At 40.5% G+C, this 27,461-nt stretch overlaps 1 protein-coding gene across 2 annotated transcripts in view; it reads right to left on the bottom strand.

The window, feature by feature from the left end:
- HECW1 (HECT, C2 and WW domain containing E3 ubiquitin protein ligase 1) overlaps positions 1-27,461 on the bottom strand; it is a 452,340-nt gene that overhangs the window by 151,918 nt on the left and 272,961 nt on the right. For both annotated transcript variants that reach the window (XM_004739366.3, XM_045089534.1), the window contains exons 6-7: positions 8,706-8,781; positions 2,124-2,293 (exon numbers count right to left, since the gene is read on the bottom strand). In XM_004739366.3, the coding sequence (XP_004739423.1) occupies positions 2,124-2,293; positions 8,706-8,781 (246 nt within the window). The remainder of the gene's footprint in view (positions 1-2,123; positions 2,294-8,705; positions 8,782-27,461) is intronic.

Genomic DNA, 27,461 nt, shown 5'->3' with positions numbered 1-27,461 from the left:
CTTCCAGAACCACCTCCCTCTGGACTTCTTGTTTGTAAAAAATACCACAGCAGGCCCCACATCCTCTAGCTCAGAGCCAAGTGCATCCGTTATGGACACAAGCGGTAAGTAACGCTGGGACAGCCAAGTCCTTGAGTGCTCTGCACAGGAGAGCATTTAGGGGTGGAAACTGCAGATCTTCAGTCAAGTTATCTGATATTTAACTTGAGAAATCAGTTACCCTCAGTCTAATCCTCATAGGGAAGACCTGTGGCAAAACTTATTGTAGAACACCAACTTTTTTTTTTTTTTACATACTTAAATTAAATTAGTTAACATACAGTGTATGATTAGTTTCAGATGTAGATTCAGTAATTCATCAGTTGCATATAACACCCAGTGCTCATTATATCACATCCTCTCCTTAAGGCCCATCACCCAACCCAGTTAAAAAAATAAAAAAAAGAACACCAACTTTAACCAGGGGAGGCTGAATAGAATGCAGGAGGTCAAAAGCAAAGGACTAGTGAGAGTGTGCTAGGATCTTTCCAGAGTGAAGTAAATCTTAACTAGAGATGCAGAAATAATTTCAGAACTTAAAGTGGATTCTAGCTGACATTTTTAGACCAAAAACATTCTGATAGTGGTGGGTTTCTGAACTGTTCTTTGAGACTTATAATACCTTTGTGACTAAATGTTTTAGAACAAGTTGCTCTGAAGTTCTTCGGAAGAGAGAAGCCCCCCCACCCCGCCCCCATGTACTACAAATTCCTGTGGCGTCTTTTATTATCCCCAGGAATGCAGTGAGGAGACCAGAAATAATTGGTGACAATAGCCAGGACTGAAGGATCAAATAATTTAAGATTCAGTATTCCATGCTACTGGTACTCTCAGTGCTCTAGAATCTGTTGATAACCAAAGCAGTAGGAAGTTCAAGTGCAATCCCATTGCCTTTACATTGCTCTAACTTTAAACATTGCTCCTCTGTAAGGCCTGGGTCAGGGTTTATTAAGCCTAGGAAGTGGGTGGTGTAATTTAAGAGACAATGAGATTTATCCCCAGAGACAATGAGATTTATCCCCAGACATCTAATTACGCTTTCTTATTCAAGGACGCTTGTAAAGTCTACAACAGAGATGATCTACTCTGAAGAATAAAGGAAGGAAACCTGTCCAAAGCAAGTGCCTTGGAAAGGAGGAGCACATTCCCGTCAGTAACAGCCTGGTGAAGGTAACCTCAGGCTCAGATTGAGGATGATTGATTTCTTAAATCCACATGAGTAACAGGTCATGCTGAGATTTGAACCAAGATTTGTGTGGCTGCAAACCCGTGCTTTTAACACCAACATTAAATAGTAGCCCCTCCCATGCCCTAAGCCTCCCTGCTTCCCCAGCCCACACAGTCAGCAGGTCACAACCTCAAGCCAAAGCATGTGAGTTAAACTGCCCAGCAGGTGGTGACAACTTTCTGTTAGTTCCCTAGGAGAGAACTTAGTCACTGTGAGGCCAAGTCTGACATGTGCGTGGCTTTACTGAGGAATGTCCTCACTTCTGGCCGGTAGAGGACACACATTCGGGAGTGGAGACAGGCCTTCCTGAGACAGAACCAACCACTCGATACTCCAGCAAGTTACCAAACACCGTTCAGACCAGGAAGGTGGGATGCAAAATTAGGGTTCATGTTTATTTAAATAAAAAAAATATGTAACTCCCAAGGGTATTGTAGGGCTTCATGATTTACCTGTTCTAGGAAATGGATGGTTTTAGAAACTCTGGAACTGGTCTAGAGGGACACATTTAAAATCTGGCATTCTTGCCTAAGGACTGCACACGTAGGAAGAGTGTCAGAATGCTTCTCTTCTTTCTTCCACACAGAGGTACTGGGAGGCTGTCTTGCTCTCAGATGAAGAGCTACAGCAGGCCTACTGAGTGTTACTGCAAGTTTCCTGGTATTGCCTTGAGGGCCTCCAGCAAAATCCCTGAATTACAACCCACAGAGAACACAGCTCTCTTCTAAGATCAGAGAGCCATGAACTTAGCAGCAGTCTGGGGCTCCAAGAAAGGAGGGCATGGCATGTGGGCTGGTTTATGGTCAGTTGTTTCAGTTGGCCACTCAGACTTCTTTTCAGGGCCCACAACACTCACCTCGGCCTGCCAGATGGGGTTCACAGTGTTGCCTATGATCTTGGATCTCCTCTCCTGTCCATGGTGTGGGAGGGCAGGGAAGATGCTGTGCTTTCCAGGCTGAATGGAAATCTTCAGGTAAGGGTCTGGGTTGAAAAACATCCCTTTCTTCAACCCCATGGCCTGGAAATCTATAAAATTAGGAACATTTTAATTTAAATGTGTTTTGGTGAGGTTAAAGATCATATCAGGCTTTACACAAGGAGAAAAGTCCATCTAAAATGTGGAAAAGTCTTTCCAATCTTTAGACTGTTTTCTACCTCATTATAAAGACAGACTGGTATGTCTACAGAACCCATTATATGGAACAATTACTGACATGTAGAAAACCATTCCTTGTCAAAAATCAATACAACAGATATTGTGGTTACTATGTGTTTTAAGAGAGGATGGTTGGCCTTTCCTGGACTGGACTTCCAGCTTTCCTCAGGACAGTTGAGGTGAGGGCCTGAGGTCACCTCAGGAAACCTGGTGGACACTGAGAGAAGAAATCCAAATGAAAATTCTAAGGGTCTAAGTGAAAATTCCTCTGCAAAGTGGAGAGGTAAGATGGCCAAGGGCTGTAGTCTCACACAATGAATATAGTAGGTCTATCAACCCATGTCTATGTGGCAGAACCAAAATGGGAACCAATTAACAGAGATATTGTCTCCTTCCCCAGCCCCATGCTGCCCATCCTACATGGCATCCCTCTCAAGTTTCAGGATTTCACTGTTTTGGTTAATTAAAGTCCCTCTTGGTTTCTGGAAGGCAGTTGAGAAGTTTTCTATGCTTCTGCTGTTTCTGCAGGTTTGCACAATTAACTGTTATTTCTCAAGCATTTCAACAGGAACATAAGAATGGTAAATCAGGAGCTGTTGGCTTTCTGCCCTAATAACACAAAAGTATTGAGTTTCTTCTTCCTTTTTCTTTAACTTAGATACATGCTAATGTCATCAACTATTTTATTTTAAATAAAATACTTTATTTTGATGGGGGGAGTTGTAGGTTCATAGCAAAGTGAAGAGGAAGTACAGATTTTCCCATATACCTCTTGCCTCACACATGCAGAGCCTCTGCCATTATCAACATTCCCCACTAGCGGGGTGCAATTGTTACAACTGATGAACCTATACTGACACATCATTATTACCCCAAGTCTGTAGTTTACATTAGCATTCACTTTTGGTGGTGTATCTTCTATGGATTTGGACAAATGTATCCATTATTAGAGTATCATACAGAATATGTATACTGTCCTAAAAAGTCCTCTGTTCTCCACCTCTCCCATAACCCCCACCCCTACCTCCAGGCAACCACTGAGTTCCCTACTGACTCCACAGTTTTGCCCTTCCCATCATGTCATAAAGTTGGAATCATATAGTATGTAGCCTTTTCAGAATAACTGTTTTTCACTTAGTAATATGCATTTAAGATTCCCTCATATCTTTTTCTAGTCTGAGAGCTCGTTTCCTTTTAGCAATGAACATCAATCCATTGTCTGGATATACTACAGTTTATTCATCCATTCACCTACTGAAGGATATCTGAGTTGCTTCCATGTTTTGTCAATTATGAAAAAAGCTCCTATAAACATCTGTGTGCAGGTTTGGTACAGAGTTAAGTTTTTAACTCATTTGGGTAAATACCAAGGAATGCAGTCACTGGATCCTATGGTAAGATTATGTTTAGTTTTGTAACAAATGACCAAACTGCCTTTGAAAGTGGCTATACCACTTGTATTCCCAACAGTAACCACTGAGAGTTCTCACTGTTCTACATTCTTGTCAGCATTTGGTGTTGTCAGCATTCTGGATTTTGGCCAATCTAATAGGTATGTGGTGGTATCTCATTGTTGTGTTTATTTGCGTTTCCCCAGTGACATACGATATGGAGCATGTTTTCAAATGATTTTTTGTCATCTGTATGAGATGTCTGCCACAATCTTTGGCCCATTTTTAAAAATTGAGTTGTTTGTTTTCATATTGAGTTTCAAGAGTTCTTTGTATAATGGATAATGTTCTTTTAACATAAGAGTATTTTGTAAATATTTTTGCCCAGTGTGGCTTGTCTTCTTGTTCTCTTGACATTGTTTTTTGTGGTGTAGAAGTTTTAAATTCTAATAAATTTCATCCTTTATCAATTATTTCTTTTATGCACCACATCTTCAGTGTTGTAGCTAAAAAGTCATTGTCATACCCAATGTTATGGAGATTTTCTCCTGTTACCTTCAAGAAGTTTTATAGTTTTGCATTTTACACTTAAGTCTGATCCATTTTTTAGTTATTTGTAAAAACTGAGGTATATTTGACATTTAAAATTATATTAGTTTCAGGTGTACAACATAATGGTTCATGTATTTGTATTATATTTGTATGAATGCAAAATGATTACCAAATAAGTCTATTTAACCGCCGTCATCACACATCGTTATAACTTTTTCTTCTGATAAAAACATTTAAGATCTATTCTCTTAGCAACTTTCAAATACACAATACAGTATTATTAACTTTAGTCACTATGCTGTATATTATATTCACATCATTTATTTGTTTTATAACTGGAAGTTTGTATCTTTTGACCATCTTCACCCATTCTGCCCAACCCCAACCAATCCACGAGCTTGATTTTTTTTTTTGAGTCCATGTATATGTGAGGTTATATGGTCTTTGTGTTTCTCTGTGTGACATATTTCATTTAGCATAATGCCCTCAAGTCCATCCATGTTGTCCAAATAGCAAGATTTCATTTTTTATTTAGCTGAATATCATTGTATTGTGTATATATATGCCACAATTTCTTTATCCATTCATCTATCAGTGGACACTTAGGTTGCTTCTGTGTCGTGGTTATTATAAATAATGTCTCAATGAACATGGGGGTGCATATATCTTTTTGAGTTAGTGTTTCCATTTCTTTGGATAAACACCCAGAAGTGGAACTGCTGAATCCTATGGTGTTCTATCTTTAATTTTTTGAGGAACCTCCATACTGGTTTTTATAGTGACTGCACTAACTTACATCCCTACCAATAGTGCATAAAGGTTCCCTTTCTCTACCACCTCACTAATACTTGTTTCCCCTTGTCTTTTTTTAAAAAATATTTTATTTATTTATTTGATAGAGAGAGACACAGTGAGAGAGGGAACACAAGCAGGGGGAGTGGGAGAGGAGAAGTAGGCTCCCCACTAAGCAGGGTGCCCAGTGGGGGGCTAGATCCCAGGACCCTGGGGTCATGACCTGAGCTGAAGGCAGACACTTAACAACTGACCCATCCAGGCGCTCCTCCCTTGTCTTTTGATACTAGTCATTCTAACACCTGTGAGAGGATATCTCATTGTGGTTTTGATTTGCATTTCACTTATGGTAAGTGATACTGACTATCTTTTTGTGTACTTGTTGGTTATCTATATGTCTTCTTTGATGAGCTGTCTATTCAGATCTTCTGCACATTCTTTTTTTTTTTTTTAAGATTTTATTTATTATTTGACAGACAGAGATCACAAGTAGGCAGAGAGGCAGGCAGAGAGAGAGAGAGAGAGAGAGGAGGAAACAGGCTCCCTGCTGGGCAGAGAGCCCAATTCAGGAATCGATCCAGGACCCTGGGATCATGACCTGAGCTGAAGGCAGAGGCTTTAACCCACTGAGCCACCAGGGCGCCCCTCTTCTGCACATTCTTAAGTCGGATTTTTTTTTTTTTCTGCTGAGTTGCATGAGTTCTTTGTGTATTTTGGATATATAACCCCTTTATATATTTTATATTTTGGATATTAACCCTTTTTTAGAAATACAATTTGCAATTATTTTCTCTTATTCCTTTCCATTTTGTTGACAGTTTCCTTTGTCGTGAAAATGCTTTTTAGTTTGATGTAGTCCCATTTATTTATTTTTGCTTTTGTTGCCTTTGCTTTTGTCAAATCCCAAAAAATCACCACCAAGACTCATGTCTATGCTTTCTTATAAAACTTTTGTGAGTTCAGGTCTTATGTTCAAGTCTTTAATATATTTTGAGTTATTTTTTTGTACGGTGAAATATAGGTCTTGTTTTATTCTTTTGAATGTGGCTGTCCTGTTTTCCCAGAATTGTTTATTGACTGGATTGTCTTTTTCTCATCGTATATTCTTGGCTCCTTGCTATAAATTAAATGACCATAAAAGAGTATGTTTACTTCTGGACTCTCTATCTGTTCCTTTGATCTATCTATGTGTCTTGTTTTTATGTTAATATCATACTATTTTGACTGTTATAGTTTTGTAATATAGTTTGAAATTGGGAATGATTCCTCCAACTTGGCTCTTCTTTCCTCAGATTGCTTTGGTTATTTGGGGTCTTTTGTGGTTCCATACAAATTTTAGAATTCTTTGCTCTATTTCTGTGAAAAAATGCCATTGGAATATTGACAGAGATTGCACTGAATATGTAGACTGCTATAGGTAGTATGGACATTTTGACTATATTAATTCTTCTCACCCATGAGCATGGACTATCTCCCCATTTATTTGCATTTTCTTCAATTTCTTTCATCAGTGTTTCTTGTTTTTGGTGTACAGGTCTGTCTTTCCTTAGTTACATTTATTCCTAGGTATTTCACCCTTTCTGATGAAATTATAAATGGGATTATTTTCTTAATTTCTTTTTCTGCATTACTACAGAAACAGCAGATTTTTGTATTTTGATTTTGTATCTTCCAACTTTATTGAATTTATTAGTTCTATTCAGTGGGTTATTCAGTGGGTTGATTTTTGTGAAGGGTGTAAGTTCTGGATATAGAGTCTTTTTTTTTTTTTTTGCATGGAGATGTCCAGTAGTTCTAGCACCATCTGTTGAAAAGACTGTCTTTATTCCACTGTATTGCCATTGTTCCTCTGTCAATGATCAGTTGACTAAATTTATATGGGTCTCTTTCTGGATACTCTATTCTGTTCCACCGATCTATCTGTCCCATCACAATATGACACTAACTTGATTACCACAGCTGTAGCAAGTCTGAAGTTGAGTAAGTCAGTTCTCCAACTTTGATCTGCTCTTTGAATACTGTGTTGGTTTTCTGGGTCTTTGCATCTCTCCATAAATTTTAGAGTCATATATCAGTATCTACAAAATGACTTACTGGGGTTTTAACTGGGATTGCACTGATTCTATAGAAAAATTAAAATCTTGACAATACTGACTCTTTTAATCTGTCAATATGGCATATCTCTCCATTCATTTAGTTCTTTAATTTCATTCATCAGAGGTTTTTTTTAAAGATTTTATTTATTTATTTGACAGAGAGAGATCACAAGTAGGCAGAGAGAGAGAGAGGAGGAAGCAGACTCCCTGCTGAGCAGAGAGCCCGACGCGGGACTCGATCCCAGGACCCTGAGATCATGACCCGAGCCGAAGGCAGCAGCTTAACCCACTGAGCAACCCAGGCGCCCCTCATTCATCAGAGTTTTGTAGTCTTCTTCATACAGACCTTGTACAAATTTTGTTAGAATTATATCTAAACATTTTGGTTTTGGGGGTGCTAATATAAAAAGACATTTTGTGTTTAATTTCAAATTCCATTTGTTCATTGCCAGTATACAGGAAAGCAACTGACTTTTTGTTTATTAATCTTTATCCTGTAATCTTGCTATAATTATTTACCAGTGGTTCTTCAGGCACACATTTGCTTTACTGGGGCTCACTTAGACATGAAAAAAATGCCAGTTGACTGTCTTATCTCCCAAGGACACTCATGTACTTAGTGTACTTAGTGTCTTTGGTCTTAGCTCTCTGACATTCATGGCCTGCGACATTTGTTGGTTGACAACAAGCTAAGATAATAGTTTTCTGTGTTCCATAGAGTCCCAGAGCTTCACGCCATTGTGTCTCCCCAAAGACCACTTAGGATGGAATTTAATGTGTAGGGCTCTGAGCTTTGTATATCATTTTAGGCAGTGTAACTCAGTTTTTCTTTTAATTCTGAAATTATTCTGGATTTACAGAAGAGTTGCAGAGATGGTACAGATATTTTCAAGACATCATTACCCAGTTTGCCCCACTATTAATATATTACAGAACTATAATGCATTATGAAAACTAAAAAATTAGATTACTCAACTAAATACTATTAATTAAGTTACATACTTTATTTGGATTTTCACTGACTTTTCCACAAATGTACTATTTTGAGCAGCTTGGTTTTTATCTGTTTTACCAAATGAGCTTCATGTGAGATTTCACTTAAACAGTCTGCTGGTTGCTTCTCTCCCTAGGCTTTCCCCTACCTCCACTTTATAAACTTTCAGATAATGCTAGTGACAATGGAGGCAAAGTGAAATGGCAGCTTTTATTCCTATTATCTCAAAGTGCTTTAGCATCTATTATTACTGTCTCTTCTGGTATCCTTATGAGGTCAAGGAAAACGGAGCAGGTATTTTTAATTTTTGTTTTAAATTAAATGTGGAATTACACTAGAAGATAGGGAAACTGAGGCACATAGAGATGGAGTAACTTGTAGGTAAGAGTCAAATAGGTCACCCAACTGTTGGTTGACCTTTTATTGTCTCCATGGCCTTCAGGTGAGCGAAACATACCTGAGAGAGAAAAGCTGATCAGCCTCCGACTTCCTTGGCCTTGGACAGTCTCATCAGAGCCAATGCTTTTAAAAATCTGTAAGAAGGAAAATGGGAGACAAGCAAAACAAGCATTGAAATAGATACACTGCAAAGCAAACATGCTTAATCACAGTTATTTCTCCAACTATAGTCTACAAAGACAGCAGTGTTGTGATTTTATTAGGCTACTATTGATTAAAACAAGCTTCTAGCAATCTTATGTCTTTCCCAGTAATAGAGGATCTGCTAGTGGGGAGGAGGGGCATTTTTCAGAGTAATGGAAATCAACAAACACAATTACTGTAATATTAGAGGCTCTTTGTAACTACTTATGTAAACAACATCTTTTCACATTCAAATTTGCAAAAACTATTTATTAAAGCAGACCCTAAGGCAACAGAATGATATAGGTCAATAGATGTTTACTGCTGTAATTATAATGTGTTTCCATTTAGCAAAGTATGCTGTAAAACTGCGGTACCTCCATTTCTTCTAATCTGTATTATTATCTAGGGATTTCCAGGAAATTCTGTGTATTAGGGAAGAGCCTGAGCATAGCATTAAGAACTACTTTGAGTTCTCTCTTATTTAATCTGGGAAACTTCAGAAACATAATTGTTACATGGATTATCTGTAGTCTGGTGAGTATTTGCAAGTCAAGTTGCTAAAATGTTTTATTTTCCAGCATTGCTCAATATATATCTGCTAATATATTAATCAGAACACCTAAAGTCCTTGCTTCCATTTTCTCCTAGGAAAGTTCTATTCAGAAATGATCATGACTATTTATTCCAACACAGTATTACTATTTAAAGCACTGCATTTGCAGAAAATAATTTTTTAAAAGTTAGATTATTAAGCAAATTCATACAGTGTCCACTTCTTTTTTTTTTGTAAGGATTTTATTTATTTATTCGACAGAGAGAGAGAGAGAGAGAGAGAGAAAACAAGCAGGGGGAGAGGCAGAGGGAGAGGGAGAAACAGGCTCCCTGCAGAACAGGGGAAGCCCAATGTAGGACTTCATCCCAGGACTCCAGGATCATGACCTGAGCTGAAGGCAGTGGCTTAACCAACTGAGCCACCTGAGCCCAGCTGCCCAAGTGTCCACTTTTTAGAAGGTAATCTGTCCTGAGAAAGGAGAAGATAGAAAACTTGAACTTGTCAGCCTCTAGCTCAAAGTCTCTGTTGTAGGTTGTGGGGCTGTTTCTATTGCCTTTTCAGTATCCTTGATGCTGTAAGAGTGTGACTATATGCTACCATCAAGCCACCTTTGTAAGACTTGAGTGTAACGACTGGGCATCACTAGGGCTCACAGCTTTGGCCCAGGAGAGTACAAAGGGATTTCTAGAATCCTTCTTCACACTGAAGCTGGTGCCCCTGGTGTGCCTACGTGTTTGGCTGTAGCTAATATGCAAATCTCCTCAGTATACCTGTTTTCAGACCCAAGTGCAAGGTGCATCTCAGGGCTCCTGGGCTGTGGCAGAGGAAATCAATGTCAGTGGCATATGGAATGGATCTTGGCATCAAGTGAGATAAGAGATAGGTCTGTTCTCTGAATCTCATTTGATAATAAACAATTAGAGGAAGACATGGCCTGGGATTTGTGGGTTGGGAATATGGGCTGGTTCCAAGGCATTATCTCCCCTCCATTTGGAAAGCCTGATTCTTCCTGCTCTGTGTGTGGTCTTCACATTGCCTGGCTGACACAGAGCCTGAGAAGTCAACAAACAGCTCAGACACTGTGTCCTCAGCCTCGACCCTTCTCCTAACTCTTGAAGTGGCCAATACACCTAGGCATAAATAAAAATTCCTTAATGTAAATTTTTCTTCTTTGTCAAACCTCTGTCCAGATGAAGGCCATAGAAGTTCTCAATAGGCTAGCCACAAGCCCTTACGCTGCTGTACGTGCCAGAGTAGGACAATGACAACTGTCTTCCTAATTCTAGTTTAAGGATGCCAACATCTAGCTTATCTCCTCAGAATATAAGTTCACTGAAGACACAACAGAAACCATACTTTAATAAAGACTTGTAGAATTATAAGTCTAAAGTGTGTGCATTCCAATTTTTAAAAAGTGGAGGACTAAACTACATTTTTCATAACAGGCTAACACAAGCTTAAACCTGCAACCATAGCAAAGGATAGTTTGAAGCATACATATTTTGCTTCTTCCTATTTAAATATTCCTCTTCTTGTTATGCAGGATATTTACAAATTTGTAAATATGCAGGATATTTACAAACTATTTCTTCATCTTTATGGTAGCAAAAATCAGGTCTGTAGACAAAGAGAGAAGTATGTATTTTTCAGAGGCTACTAAGCTCACAGAGGAGACACATTTAAAACCCCACAGAAATCTACTTAGCTCGTGGATTTTTGTTAACATTATTTACAGTCATCTCGGCGCCAGATTGACGATATGAACGTGGTGGCCAACAGTAACTGTGATTAACATTTTCCAGGAAGTAAAAATGTTTGCGTGTTTCAGGAAGGTTCTGCATCCTGACGTCTTGGTAGAGGTGAGTTCCAGGAGTGTGTTTGAGGTTAAAAGATCTGCTGCACATATAGAAGCCCCACCATTTATGGACTGTGAAAACGGTGTGAAGACTCAGCCAGAGTTCACCCTGGAACCACTTGACTGAGGTGATAGAGGCAGGTGAAGACTGCGCATCTTCTCAGGTCTGTAGGTTCTCTAGTTCCCTTTGCTCTTTCCCATGTGTGATGCCTCGCCGTTACCCTAACTGCCCGGTGCTAGTCCGGAGGCCCCCAGTCGGATGCAGCCCTCGCCAGTTCATTGGTTGTTTTCCACAAAGATGTCTCCACAACAAGCCTCCTCGGCAAATGGCGTAACAGATTCACAGCCCAATCTGTTGGTGGTGTGCAGAAGATTCCCGAAGGCTATGGAGAAGGCTCCTAGGGTTGAGGGAAGGGCTTTGGGGTTAGTTCTGATGTATCTCTCCTGCTCACATTCTCATTTTCTCTTTAGGTCTGCTGTCTGAAAGGCTCTAATTATGAATCTACATCGTTACATGCTCCCAAAACACAATTAGGCAAAAAATTGAGTGGAGAGCAGGCCTTTTTACCCCGGCAGGGGAACTCTGCTTCAGCAGTATGAAGGTGTGTAGCTGTTTGCTGGAAACATGCATGCCTCGAACACGCGGTCATATGAGTGTGTTAACCTATATCCTCCGTCTCCCAGTCTCTGAGAACACAGAGGTTTCTCGACAGGTGCCTGCTCTTTCCCAGAGGTAGGCAAGTGTGCCCCAGGGCGGGGTGGGGTGGCGGGGAGACATCTGCTGTGGAGCACCCACTGTACTCAAAATTTGGGGTAAAACTAATTTAAAAACAAACATAAAGAGCTTTGAAGTCAAATGCAAAACATGTGTGCATTTTGAGGTAAAAAAGGAGTTTTCGAAGAACTCTCTTGCATGGGAAAGGTGACTCTGAGTTGTTTCTGTAAATGTCCTGGACCTGGCTCTTCTTCCACAGGTAAAAGCTGGAAAAGTTCCATGTAGCACACTGCCCACCCCCAGCATTTCCAACAGGGGTGTGGCCACAGTATGTTCAATTCTAATGCATTAACTCTATTTACATAGCCACAACTATTCTCAAGTAATTGTAGATGACTCTTCCTCCTAAGATGCTGACAAGGTTTGTGTTCAGTTCCAGAACAATTCAAGCAACAATGATGCCAGACGTTGAAATTCATGACTTCACTGAACCTTTGTTTATTTATTTTTAAAGATTGTATTTATTTATTTCACAGAGACAGAGATCACAAGTAGGCAGAGAGGCAGGCCGAGAGAGAGGAAGGGAAGCAGGCTCTGTGCTGAGCAGGGAACCCGATGTGGGGCTCAATCCCAGGACCCTGAGATCATGACCTGAGCAGAGGCTTAGCCCACTGAGCCATCCAGGCCCCCCTGAACCTTTATTTATTTACCTGACCCAGGTAACTCTCATTTTCCTATAAAAGCAAAGTGCATGCTCAATGATTGTTAATATGAATTTAAAAATCAGGTGCCAGCTAACACAGCATTACCAATAATAAGCTATCCAAGCTGTGGCATATTAGCAGCCAAGAGCAGGGAATTACAGGTTCCATTTTAGATCAGAGATCAGTGGTTCCCATACAGTTCGATATATATTGCCTCCATCTAATAATTAATCTGATATGCCTCCAACCTGCCTTCAAAAAAACACATAAAAAGAAAGCAAACAAATCCAAGTTCCAAGTTTCCTTTCTACCTCCGTCTCTGAAATGTTCAATGTACAAATAATAAACAAAGAAACACATTATAAATGTTTATAGAGCACTTTTAAGTACATTTGTCTTACTGAATCCTCATAATATGATTATGAGGTGGTTAGGCAACTCATTCCAAGTTCTCCAGCAGAAAGGTCTATAAATCTAAAGTGCAAAGTCATCTTTAGGGGCATAAAAGAATAAAACATAAAATTGTAACAGTCAGCCACATTCCAGGCCATTTCCCAACCCCAGGGACACCTGTGATGGAAGACTTACAAGGCCCATCAAAGGGGCAAGAGACAAGTAACAGGGATGAAGGCTGGTGACATGCGAAGCCTGGAGCCAGTACTTCTAGACATACTCTGAGAATGGTTTGCAAGTCAAGCATCATTCACTCATCACTAGTTCACAAGTGTGAGAGCTAAGCTCAGAACAATTTGTTGGCTTCCCCAAATGCACCTGGGATGAATCCATCTATGGTCCCCCTGGCTTAAATAGAATGAGTTGCAGAACCTGCGACAGAGCCCTTCAGCCCTGTGAGACCATTTCCTCAGACCCAGTCTGGCTGCTCAACTCTTCAGCTCCTATTCTGTTATTTTGCTTGCTCCTCTCTGCCTTCTGATGCTGCTGTCACCAAGTCAGCTTCCAGAGTCCCCACTGCTCCTACATTATTGCCTTGAAGGCAAGGCATGGCCTTCAATCTCAGGGGTCTTCTGCTAATCACTTTGGGCAAAAAGAGAGGGGTTGGAAAATGAGGTATTCCTCTTAGTTTTCATTGTGTGAATTGAACAAAACATGTAACTACTGGGGAATGATTTTCTAGCTCTGACTGCTTTGGGCAACACAGGACTGCAGACATTAGCACCAGGAGCAAATCTCCTTGGGGGCAAGGGGCTGCTGTGCTGAGAGGCTAGGCATTTGGCCTTCTTTTCTTTTTTTTTTTTTTTTTAAGATTTTATTTATTTGACAGATCACAAGCAGGCAGAGAGAGAAGAAGAAGCAGGCTCCCCACTGAGCAGAGAGCCCGATGTGGGGCTCGATCCCAGGACCCTGAGATCATGACCTGAGCTGAAGGCAGTGGCTTAACCCACTGAGCCACCCAGGTGCCCCGCATTTGGCTTTCTTAAATAAAATGAGGAGACTGGGTACAGAGCAATGCTAGCTGGAAGTAAGCAAATCCTGGATGTTCCCTGATGATTTTTAGTTTTTCTAGCTATTTGTTTAAAAAATAGTTTCTTGTGTAGTGTAGACTATTCTGAAAGTAGGCGTATAACAAACTCTACCAAATTCTAAGACATAGTTGAGTCATTCCCTTTGTTCCGGGGCTGAGGTCTCTGACTTTAGAATGCATCAGAATCACCGGTGGGGCTTCATAAAATATAGATTACCAGACCCCATCCCCGAGAGTCTGATTTTGTAGGTTTCGGGAGGGCCCAAGAGTCTGTATTTCTACCAAGGCTCAGATGAGGCTAATGCTGCTGAGGGGACCACACTTGGAGAAGCATCAGTCTTAAGTGTCAATTTCTTTCAAACAGTAATAGAAAGATGCCTTTGATTTGTCTGTAACTCTTATCTCAAACTGTCTTGATCCTATTTCCAAGCACCAGAAGCAGGTTCTGTAATGCCTTGGCCCATGGAGGCCCCATGCGCTGTGCTCAAGCCTGTATCTATTAGGGACGAAAAATCCAACTCTCTGCAGATCTCACTTCCTGGTCTGGATGACTGTCCCCTAGACAGTGAGGCCCTCAATGTGTGAAGGGTCCTCCACTCTACTCTCTGTGAGCTGATCACTGTTGCCTGCTTCCACCTACAAAAGGCACTCTTGCAATCACTGAGCACAAGTGACACTGCAGGCTGTAAGATCTAGTGATGTGTTTTCTTTGGCTAATACAGTCATAGAACTTTAAAAAATTAGTTTCCAACATATTTTTTTTAATTAAACTATTTAAAATGTGGGTTTCAGACTTTTCCAGAATATCCAGAGTAAGCAACTGAAGCTGAGAAGTGGCAGTAGCACACCTTCCCAGGCCATCTCTTTGGAGCTGCCTTCATCAATCCTAAGATATCCATTGCTTTCCATGTTAATGCTGTGAAGTTGGGGTATCGCTAATCATCAATGTGTCTTGTAATTGGGAAGCTTTTTCTATCATGGTGGTATGAAAATCAATGATGCATCTTAATATCCATGGCATTTTAGATTCCATGAAATGTGATACCAACTTGGCTCCCTGGAAGCTTTTGGTGTGTATGTATGTATGTACATATGTGTGTAGTATGTATATATGCACGGGAGTATGCATGTACATGCACATGTATGGGTATACATACATGTGTGGGGCATGTACGTACTGTGTACACATGTAATCATATATACACATGTGTGCATGTGTGTATGTACATGGGTGGGGGGGTATGTATGTATGTATTTTTTACTTTTTTCTGTTTCATTTAAAATAATTTAGGAGGTGAAACTCACATAACATAAAACTGACCTTTTTTTTTAAAAATTATTTATTTGACAGAGAGAGATCACAAGCAGGCAGGAAGGCAGACAGAGAGGGAGGGGGAGAGGTAAGCAGGCTCCCCGCTGAGCAGAGAGCCTAATGTGGGGCTGGATCCCAAGACCCTGAGATCATGACCTGAGCCCAAGGCAGAGGCTTAACCAACTTAGCCACCCAGGCACCCCTAAAGTTGACCATTTTATTTTATTTTTTAATTTTTTATTTGACAGAGATCATAAGCAGGCAGAGAGAGAGGGAGAAGCAGGCTCCCCACTGAGCAGAGAGCCCAATGTGGGGCTCAATCCTAGGACCCTGAGATCATGACCTGAGCCAAAGGCAGAGGCTTTAACCCACTGAGCCACCCAGGTGCCCCTAAAATTGACCATTTTAAATGGAACAATTCAGTAGCATTTAACATATTCACAATATTGTGTGACCACTGTTCTATTTCTTAGACATTTTAACGACTCAGAGTGGAATCTTAAACCTTATGCCCATTGAGCAGTTTCTTTCCATTCTTCTCTCCTCCCCAGCCCCAGGAAACCTCTAATTTACTTTCTGTCTCTGTGGATTTACATATTTTAGATATTTCATATATGTGGGTTCATACAATTTATGGCCTTTTGTGACTAGATTCTTTTATTTAGTGTAATGTTTTTGAGGTTTGTACGAATCAGGGCTCTCCAGAAAAACAGAACCAACAGTGTGTGTGTATGCGCGTATGTGTATACACACACATATAATAAGGAACTGGGTCACACATTTTTCGAGGCTTACAAGTCCTAACATCTGCAGTCAGCAAGCTGCAGACTCAGGAGAGCTGATGGTGTTAAGTTCCAGTGTGAAAGCCAGCAGTCAAGACCCATGAAGGGCTGACGGTTCAGTCTGAGTCCTAAGGCAGGAAAAACCGATGTCTCAGCTAAAAGGCAGTCAGGCAGGAGGAATTCCCTTTCATTCAACAGAAGGTTAGGATTATTTTCTATTTAGATCTTCAGTTCCTAGGATGAGGCCCACCAACATTAGGGGGGCAATCTGCTTTATTCAGTTTATTAACGTAAATGTTAAGCTCATCCGAAAGTACCTTCACACGAAAACCCCAGAATAATGTTTGACCAAATATCAGAGCACCCTGTGTCCCTGTCAAGTTGACACATAAAATTAACCATCAAAAGGTTTCCCCATGATTAATCCTCTTTATGGCTGAATAATCCATTGGATGTATATGCCAGTTTTTCTTGTTGTTGAAATCCTGTCAAATTATTTTCCCCCTAGCTTTGAGATATAATCGACATATAATGATTTTGTAAGTTTAAGTCATACAAAGTGTTGGTTTGATACACTTATATACCACAGAATGATTACCACCATAGTTTTAGGTAACACCTCCATCATGTCATATAATTACAATTTCATTTTTGTGGTGAGGACATTTAAGATCTACTCTCCTAGTAACTGTCAAGTTCATAATGTAGTATTATTAACTATAATCACCATGATCGACATCAGATCCCCAGAACATTATTCATCTTACAATTAAAAATTTGTATGCTTTGACCAAAATCTCCCCACCATCCCCCACCTCTCCACCCATAGAATCCACCCCTCTACTACTCTGTTTCCATAAATTTGGCTTTTTTGGATTGCACATATAGATACCATACAGTATCTGTCTTTCTCTGTCTGCATTATCTCACTTAGCACAATGCTCTCAAGATCCCTCCATGTTGTTGCAAATGGCAGGATTTCTTTTTTTCTCATGGCTGAGTAATATTCACATATCTATATACCTATATCTATATTTATCTCACATTTTCTTTACCTATGTACTCATTGATGGACACTTAGGTTGTTTCCAGAGCTTGGCTACTGTGAATAATGCTGTAATGAACACAGCAATGCAGATATCTCTTCAAGATTCTGTTTTCATATTTTTGGATAGACACCAGAAGTGAAATTGCTGGATTATATGGAAATTCTATTTTTAATTTTTTAAAGATTTATTTATTATTTATTTGTCAGAGAGGGAAAGAGGGAGGGCGGGAGAGCATGAACAGGGGGAGTGGCAGGCAGAAGGAGAAGCAGGCTCCCTGCTGAGCAAGGAGCCTGATGTGGGACTTGATCCCAGAACCCTGGCATCATGCACGACCTGAGCCAAAGGCAGACACTTAACTGACTGAGCCACCCAGGTGTCCCTATATTTAATTTTTTTAGGAAACCCATACTATTTTCCAGAGTGGTTGCACCAATTTACATTCCCACCAACAGTGCACAAGGATTCCTATTTCTCCACATCCTCACCGGCATTTATCTCTTATCTTTTTGATGATGGCCATTTTAATAGGTATGAGGTGATAGTTCATTGTGGTTTTGATTTGCATTTCCCTAATGATGAGTGATATTGAGCATCTTTTCATGTGTCTGCTGCCCATATGTATCTCTCCTTTGGAAAAATGTCTATTCAGGTCCTCTGCCCATCTTTAAATTGGTTTGTTTTTGGCTACTGAGGTCCATTAGTTCTTTACATATTTTGGATACTGGCACCTTATCAGATAACATGATTTTCAAGTACTTTCTCCCACTTTGTAGGTTTCCTTTTCATTTTGTTGATTTTTTTCTTTTGCTGTGCACAAGTTTTTTAGTTTGATGTCGTTCCACTTATTAGTTTTTGCTTTATCATTGATTTTGCTCTGTTGCCTGTACTTTTGGTGTCCTATCCAACATATCATTGCCAAGACAAGATCAAGAACTTTTTCTATATGTTTTTTCTGAGGAATTGTATGGATTCTGGTATTTCACTAAAGTTTTTAATCCATTTGAGTTAATTTTTGTGAATGGTAGGAGATATAGGTCTAATTCATTTTTTCTGCATGTGGTTTCCCCAATACCATTTATTGAAGAAAAAACGATCCTTTCTACATTGAGGATTTATGGCTTCCTTGTCAATATTAGTTGACTATATATATAAAGGTTTATGTCTGAGCTGTTGTTTCTTTTCCATCAGTCTACGTTTCTTTGTGTATGCCAGTGCCATCCTGTTTTGATTACTATAGCTTTGTAGTATAGTTCAAAATCAGGAAGTGTAGTATCTCCAGCTTTGTTCTTTCTTAGGATTTCTTTGATTATTTTGGGTCCTTTGTGGTTCCATATAAATTTTAGGATTGTTTTTTCTATTTCTTTGAAAAGTGCTATTGGAATTTGGGATAAAAATTGCACTGAATCTATCCATTCCTTTGGGTAGTTATGAGTGTTTAATAGCATTAATTCTTTTGCTCCATGAACATGGAATATCTATTTTTTTTGTGTGTCTTCTTTAATTCTTCTCATCAAAGCCTCATACTTTTCAGTGCACACTTTTTACTTCTTTGGTTAAATGTATTTCTGAGTATTTGTTTTTGATGTTATTTTAAGTGGTATTTTTCCCCTTATTTCTTTGGCATTTTCTGATAGTATATAGAAAGAATTGATGTACATATGTTAATTCTGTATCCTCCAACTTTACTGAATTCACTGAGTGATTAGTTCTAAGAGTTTTCTGGTGTGGTCTTCAAGATTTTCTATATATAAGATCATGTGTTGTTTTTTTTTTTTTAAGATTTCATTTATTTATTTGAGAGAGAGAGAGAGCGCAGGGACAGAGTGAGAGGCAGAAGCAAGCTGAATAAAGAGCTTGATGAGGGACTTGATCCCAGGAACCTGAGATCATGACCTGAGCCAAAGGCAGATGCTTAGCACACTGAGCCACCCAGCCACCATCTTAAAAAGACTGTATCATTACAAACAAAAGACAACTTTACTTTTTCTTTTCCAATTAAGATGCATTTATTTCTTTTTCTTGCCTGATTATTTTGGCTAGGACTTCCGATACTATGTGAATGGGGACCCTTATCTTATTCTTGATCTTAAAGGAAAATCTTTCAACCTTTCATTTTGGCCTTTCACTGTGGGCTTGTTATATATAGCCTTTATTACACTGAGGTATGTTCTGCCCATTTTTTTTTTTTTTTACCATGAAAGGATGGTGTATTTTATCAAATGCTTTTTCTGCATCTACTGACTTGATCACAATGTTTATCTTTCATTCTATTAATATTTATTTTACGTATTGATTGATTTGCATATGTAGAACCATTCTTGCATCCGAAGGATAAATCCCACTTTGATCATACTGTATGATCCCTTTAGTGTACTGTTAAATTCTGTTTGCAAATATGTTGTTGAGGATTTTTGCATCTATATTCATCAAAGATATTGGTTTGCAGTTTTCTTTCTTATAGTGTCCTTATCTGGCTTTGGTTTTAGGGTATTGCTGGCCTTGTAAAATGAGTTTGGGGGTGTTCCCTCCTCTTCATTTTTTTTTTTTTTAAATTTGAAGAGCACTGGTGTTCATTTTTCTTTAAATGTTTGATAGGAAAAACCAATGAAACCATCGGATCCTGGGGTCTCTTGGAAAGTTTTTGATTACTGATTCAATCCCCTTACCTATTATTGATCTGTTTAGATTTCTATTTTTTCATGATTCAGTTTTGGTAGGTTGTATGTTTCTAGGAATTTCTTCATTTCTTCTAGGTTATCAAATTTGTTAGTGTATAAATATTCACAGTCATCACTTATTAGCCTCTGAATTTTTGAGGTATTAGAATGTCTCCTCTTTCATTTCTGATTTTATTATTTCAGTTTTCTTTCTTTCTTTTTTTCCTTAGCATAGTTAAAGGTCTGTGGATTTTGTTTATCTTTTCAAAAAATTAGTTCTTAGTTTTGTTAGTCTTTTCTATAGTTTTGTTGGTCTTTTTTCATTTATTTCTGCTGGGATTTTTGTTATTTCTTTTTTCTGCTAACTTTGGGCTTAGTTCTTTTTTTCCCTAGTTCCTTTAAAGTATAAATTTAAGTTGTTTATTTGATCTTTTTTTTCTTAATGTCAACATTTATCACTATAAAAGTCCTTCTTAAAATGGCTTTTGCAGCATTCTACAGGTTTTGATATGTTGTATTTTCATTTTCATTTGTTTCAAGGGATTCTTAAATTTCTCTTTTGATTTCTTCTTTGGCCCATTGGTTGTTTCAAAATGTGTTGTTTAATATATAAATATAGATATATAGATATAGATGGTAGACAGATGCTATAAATAGACCCCTTTGTAATTATATGATGACCTTTGTTTCTTATTACAGTTTTTGGCACACACAGTGATGAAGGTCAGCCATGGGGCTCAAGGGTGGCATCTTGCATTTGCAACAGATGCAGAGGCCTAGGCTGGCTCCTGGTGTGATTTGCAGGCTCTGGTGGAAGGGGTAGAGTGAGCTAAGACGGACCGTGATAGTTTGCACTGGCAGACACAAGTACTTATGGGGCAAAAGCTGGTAAAATCTGGAGGAGTTATGCCACAGATGAGCTGGTCATTAATTCCTTTTACAGTAATGGAAGCTGCTGGGTTTGTCTATAGAGCAGGTCACTGTGAATCATGATCGTTCCTGCTGCGTGCTGCTATTGGTAGTCCTTATTTTCCTTCCTTGTTCCTAGCTAGCTCTATACAGCTCAGCTTTGCTGGTCTGGGTGCGGTAAAATCCAAGTGGGACCTTTGTGTTGTGTCCTAAAATACTGGGGACACTCACCTGTTCTTCCTTTCCCAGAGAGGGGAACTCCTTCTATTGGGGGCTTCCCTCAGCATCCCTGGGGTGCTGAGCAGTGTCAGCCTGGGAATGGAGATGACAATGCTGCGAAATCTGTCTTTCTTCTATTCTTGTGTGATTATTCTTAGGATTTTTGGTCACTGCATTGCTGAAGTTTCTTATGTGGACTCCACAGCTCCCCCAGAGCTGTTTCTGCTCATGGGCAGCTAGTTGTGGATGCTTGTGGGGTGACAGAAGCTACAATCTCCTATACCACCACCTTGATGACATTACTCCCACAGTTTGTTTCTTGCTCTCACATTTCACCAAAAAAAGTATGGAGGTTGTGATAAGCAGGTGTTCTATTGGGTGTTGACAGCTCAAGCCAGTCTGTACACCCCCTTCTCTGCTGGCTTCTCTTCAGTGTGTGGCCCAAGGCAAGACAATCAACTCTTCTGAGTCTCATGTTCCCTCATTCTATTGGGGGCTTTCTGCCAAATGGAGGCCAGAATGGAACCTCCTCTCAGAGTTTTCCTGAGACCTGAATGAGGTGCACATGAAACACTCAGCACAAAGGCTGGCACACAGTAGAAATTCTCAATGAGGCCAGTATTGTTATTTATACTGTGACTTGTTTTTGAGCCTCTGGCTTTTTATTGTTAAGTATTATGTTAGTGGGTTATCTAATATTTGGTTCTTTACTCTTCAATGAAGAACATGAAGCATAAAGAGGTCAATCGAGGCATCTGCTTGGCTGGCTCTAAAAAAGAGACATGACCACAAGGTAGTCTGAAAGCTGCCTCCAGGCCTTCTGCATGTCTGAGCCAGTTTTCTGCTCTGCCAGACTCTCTTATAAATCTACCTCAGGTCAACAAATGCATTGTCTGCTATGCCACACTCATCTGAATTAATTTAATGTACTTGGAATCTTGTCCATATTTTTCTATCCTCAGTTTTCCAACAAATTCATGTTAAGCTGCTATTTTAATCATCTTGGCCTTCATGAAATAGAAAAATAGAAGCAACTATGCACTAAGCTTGTGTTAGCTTCTACGCTCTTCAGTTGGCCCAGACAGCGGATGAGCACATCTTGCTTATTTTGGAGCTGATCTGAGGGACCATGGGTCTAGGATGAAGGGTCACAGGTTGAGATTAGGGGTCACAGAGCTGCAGCAGGCAGGGAGGTGGTGGTGGGCAGAACTTCTGGAAAGGTTCCATCAGAAGATAGGGGAAGCCTGTAGGGAGTTTTGAGCATCTCCCTGGTTACTTCGTGGTAAAGCTGGACTAAGGGCAAGTTACTTGGCAGCTCATGGGGAAGGAAGGGTGCCAGCTCTGTTTCTTCAGAGACCATGTGCATCCTGGGAGTGAACATCTACATATTGTGGGTAGTTAGGAACTCCTGTTGAGTTGGTTTGGCTTGTCTCTTTCCTCCCCCATCTTTAACCCCTAAAACTGGGAGTCCTGAAGGGGCCCTTTTAAGCCTTGTGGCAGGAAAGAAGGGGCCTAAGAGTTTTCTTGGACCAGGCAAGAGTTTCCAGGGGCCTCAAGGTTTCCTGCCTCTGGTATACCAGCCCTGCATAATCCCATGATTAGGTGATGGGATATGTCACAGTTGACTTTGAGAGGCAGAGATAATATGGTGCATCTAATCTAATCAATGAACCCTTTAAATTTGGGTCCGAAAGCAGAGAGAAAGAGAGAGTCAGAGTTTCAGAGTGAGAAGGATTTGATGCACTATTGCTAGCTTGAAGAGCCACCAAGGAAACAGGAACTACAATCACGAGGTACTGAGTTCTTCAGCAAGACTGGGCTTGCAAGCAGAATTCCCCTTGCTCCCAGATGAGAACTCAGCCTGGCTGATGCCTTGATTTTCTATTTACCTGCGATCCACCGAGCAGAGAATGCAGCCACCGTGTGTGGGACTTCTGACCTTCAGAACTGTGAGCTAATCTGTGCTGTTTTAAGCTGCTAGCTTTGTGGTCATTCATTACACAACAATAGAAGACTAACACAACCTTCTTCACTCTATTTCCTTTATGAGCTAGAGCTCATTTTCCACACATTTTTCTTGCCTTGTGAAAAATATCTGCCCTTTCTTAGAACCAACAGATGTACTTCTCCTGAGCAGCTGTGGCCAGTTTTCATCCCTGGTAAACCATGAACTGTGTAACTGGACTTGTTCTCCTGTTAGCAAGGACCACTTGATACAGAGCTATCAGCCCCCACCACAGCCCTTGTAAAATGTGTGCCCACCATGGTCCTGAGCACATGAACCTGACCCAGGAGCCCCACCCTTCACTGCTTGTGTATTCTGTTAGTAGCCAGAGATCCTCCTTGGAGCAAGGCAGGGCATGTGCGCGCACGCGCGCGCGCACACACACACACACACACACACACACTTTTCCCTGTGTTTCCAGACTCTTAGAACACTTTGTAGGGGCAAGAAATTGACAGTTCATGATTAACAACTGGAGACACCGCTTTAAATTTAAAATACCTGGAAAGGTGTTTAGAGGGTAAATATGTTAATTGTATCACTTGGAAATATAACTAACCTACTATCTAAAAAAGAATTTATTCTGTGTTTCTCAACTTTTCAGAAATACCTATGTGTGTATAAAACCTCATATAGCATACAGAATAACTTATGTTGTATATTATAAACATGTATATGTATGTACATGTGTATCTGTCTGTATACATAAATGTATAAAACTTCTCTAGTCTCCTTGAATGATACCCTCCCCTTAAGTAACAATTATTTCATTGTTCATCAATCTTTCAAATCAATCATTTTGTGTGCTTTATGCACTGACAGACTACACTTTCACTAAAACCAAATCATGCCAGAGCACACTCTGAAAGCCAGGGGAAAGAAGTCAGGGAAAGTTGCCACAAAAGTACACGAAGGGGAGAGTGGCAGAGGGAGAGGCAGAGCCAGGGGGTCCACCCCCAAATCTCTCTCCTGCAGCCCTCGAGTGCCATGGGGTACTTGGCATTTTCCATTAGGGAGCTGATCTTCTGACAGGCAATGGACTGCTTCAATCCTGTGCAGCTGGAGGTATGGCCCAGGTTTGCTCTGGAGCTGAATACTCCTGAACTGGGTATCGCTGGATGAGGCGGAATGAGCCAAGGGAGGTAAGGGAGGAAGGAGGCTGTAGGCAGACAGAACCGCTGCAGCAAAGGCAGAGTGATGCAAACTAGCCTGGTGTTCTGGGAGCTGCCAGCACGGCCCCAGCTCTGACCTGGAAAGCATGGTGTCCCTGAGACTCTGCAGCATCAGAAAGTTGAGGCTGGTGTTGCCAGGTTTGGGACATTTAAATGTATGCTTTATTTTTATTTCTTTTTTATTGTGGTATATGTTTAGGAACTTGACCTTTACCTATAGGCAAGAGAGAGCCAGTGAATGTTTGGTTTTATTTTTTGGTGAATAACTTTGTATTTAAATGATCCGATTCACTTCAGAAAGGAAGACATACTCATTGCAGAAGCATGGTAATGTTCTGGACAGGAGTTCAAAGCTTAGATTGTGCTCCAAAGGCTCCCATGGTCATAGCCCGGAGGCTGATGTGCAGGGCATTTCTGTACCTACATCCAGGCTCTCCAGACCCGAGGAGGTAGACCCTCTGGGTGTGGCAAGGACATTCATCCTTAAAGCTCCCCTGGTGAGTCTAGGTTACACCTCAGGCTGCGAGCCACAAGGTCAGAAGCCACAACACTGAGGCAGCTGCAAGGGCCCAGGTGAAGCATGATGAGGGTCCCAACAGTGTGGTAGGACAACAGTGTGGAGGAGAGGACCTTGCTCTATTAAGTGGTAAACAAGAGTGCTCAGGGAAAGAGGGGAGCCCTGTACTGAACCTCTCTGTCTTTGTATCCTTTTGGAATTTAGAATCTTGTTCTAACAGGTTATAAAACTCCTCAAATCCGCTGTCCTTTCAGACCTCGGTTTTGTACTTTACCACCACCAGTAGCTAAGAAGGCAGGTGCACCAATAGTTAGGTCTTTGCATCTAAATCTGTGAGGTTGGAGGGGAAAAAGAGAATGGCTTTAATTCTGCTTTTTGAAAACAGCTGTTAAATTAATTACCTGAAAACCTCTGGTTAAATGAAATCATGGGGACTATGTCAGCAGCTATTTCTGCTGGTGAAAGAAAAGGACTGCATTCTGCATGGAGCTCTTTGTCACCGTCTACTCCCTTGGACTGAGCAGACCAGCAATGTGAGGGATCACCCAGGGAGGGATGGGCAGTGTTTGGTGAAACTGTGACAGTATGTACCCCTTACCAAATGAAAGATGCTCCTGAAAAGATACCTATAAAATGACTTTGCTTCCACACAAACCATTTCCCCCTTGCTAACTTGCTCTAACATTTCTAGGATGCATTCTCATGTAAAAAGGTATTTATGTTTGGGCAAACAAATGTATCTGCCTCTCTCTAGTATAATGCCTTTTGGCCCATGACATGCCACAGGGATACTCATTTTCCAAGAGAAACTAAGAAGAGCCTGCTAACATCCAAGGATGGGCTTGCTGTTGGTCCCCAGGCACTCTGCCATCACAGGGCCCTTGAGGAGCAGCTTCCTACTCTCCAGATGCATTGGGGGCCTCCTGCTGCCTACACTTTGCAGAATCATGTGATGAGTGAGTACTAACCCTTTTCTCACATATGGCAGGAGAGTTCTTGCTCTTTCATTCTCTAATCAGCATCCACTAACCTCATACCTACTTCACACCTCTGCATTCCCCAGGGCTTTATAGAAAGCCAAGGCCCTCCTTCTAGTTGCCTAAACTGTGATCTTTAAAGACAAGGTCTCTAAACAAGACTCAATTGTGCACTACAAGTAATCCATAACTTCTGATCTAGTTCTTTTCTTACAAATATTTGTTAAAATAAAACCCATAACTCAGCCATCATTTGGAACAATCCCCATCCATCCAACCATCCATCCATCCATCCAACCATCGATTCATCCATCCATTCATCCATCCAACCATCCATCTCATGGCTACTATTCTAGGGCCAGTAAATTCTTTTGAAGAAAACATCTTTAACGAAAGAATTAAACTCTTGCTTACAGGTACTAACTCATTACTTTTGGCATTTTCAGATTTTCCGTATATTATCCAAACATGCATTTAGCTTCTCTCTATTCTACTGATACTGAAGTCTATGTATTTTGCAACCAGAGAGCTGAAGCAATCCCAGAGAGAAATGGTTTCAGGATTAGCTCATGCTCATCATAATATGAATTAATCCTTACTGTAGGCACATTACCTGATAAACTAGTACTGAAAGTGTCACAGGCGCCATTTCATCCCTCAGACATCCTTCCAACAGTCCTGTGAAGTGGGTCCATTTTTATCACTTACCTATATCATTGAGTATCAAAGAAGTTTAGTAACTTGTCCAAGGCCACCAAGTTAAGTGTCTGAGCCAGGGCTCAGACCCAAGCTTACTGGGTACAAATGTTTTATGAAGGCCCTCTTACATGCTAGATATTGTTCTACCTGGCACTGGGAAACAGCTCCTAATAGTACAGGCAGGTGCCTCCATGACCCTGGAGGTTACCCTTTAACATGGAAGCAAACACAGAAAAATTATAACACAATCCCAAACAAAGCATAGGGGTGTGTGGGGAACAAAGATTTCACTTTGGGTGGTTACAGAAGCTTTCTCTGTGGAGGTACGTTGAGAAAAATCCTAAATGAAGAGAGAGAGTATCCCATTTCAATATTTGGGGAAATATTCTAAGCAGAGAAATAGGAAGTGCAAAAGGCCCTGAGGACAGACCAACTTGCTATATTCAAGAGTCAGAAGGACAACCAGTGAGGCTAGAACTAAATGGAAAACAAGGAGGTGGCAGTAGGCTGACCATCTAAGGGTAGACCATCTAGAACTTGAAGGCTATGGCAAGAATGTTGTTTGGGGAAAAAGTCAGTTTTGAGCAGGAATGTCATGTGATGGCTTGGGAAAGCTCCAGTAGGGGAAAGAACTGACTATGCAAGAGCCAGATACTACTTTCAGCATGAGTTTCTTAGAAGGCAAGATGGGATAGGGTGCTGCACACATGTAGAGGCTGAAATGGCAGCAATAACAGGAGGGGGCATTGCCCACATGCAGGCAGGCTAGTAGACCTGAGAAGCCAGAGGGTGGCTCAGAGATTTCTTTTGTGTGATATGGAAACCATCATATCATCAAGAATAACAACAGAACTGCCTTTCAGCCCCATATCATAGTACAACTCTGGATGATAAGAACAGTGGCCACTGACTTTTGTCCATGCAGATACACAGACTTAGAAACCCAGAGAAGGCAAATCCTGGACCCATCATGTCCAGAGTTCTGGACCCTAACTCTACATGAATAACACTGCTGTAGTG

The sequence above is a fragment of the Mustela putorius genome, unplaced genomic scaffold (genome assembly GCF_011764305.1).
Source record: "Mustela putorius furo isolate JIRA1106 unplaced genomic scaffold, ASM1176430v1.1 tig00003845_pilon_pilon_pilon, whole genome shotgun sequence".
In the NCBI taxonomy this organism is placed as follows: Eukaryota; Metazoa; Chordata; class Mammalia; order Carnivora; family Mustelidae; genus Mustela; species Mustela putorius.
Note: the sequence above shows the minus strand (reverse complement) of the source record. Positions and strands in the feature narration are given on the sequence as shown.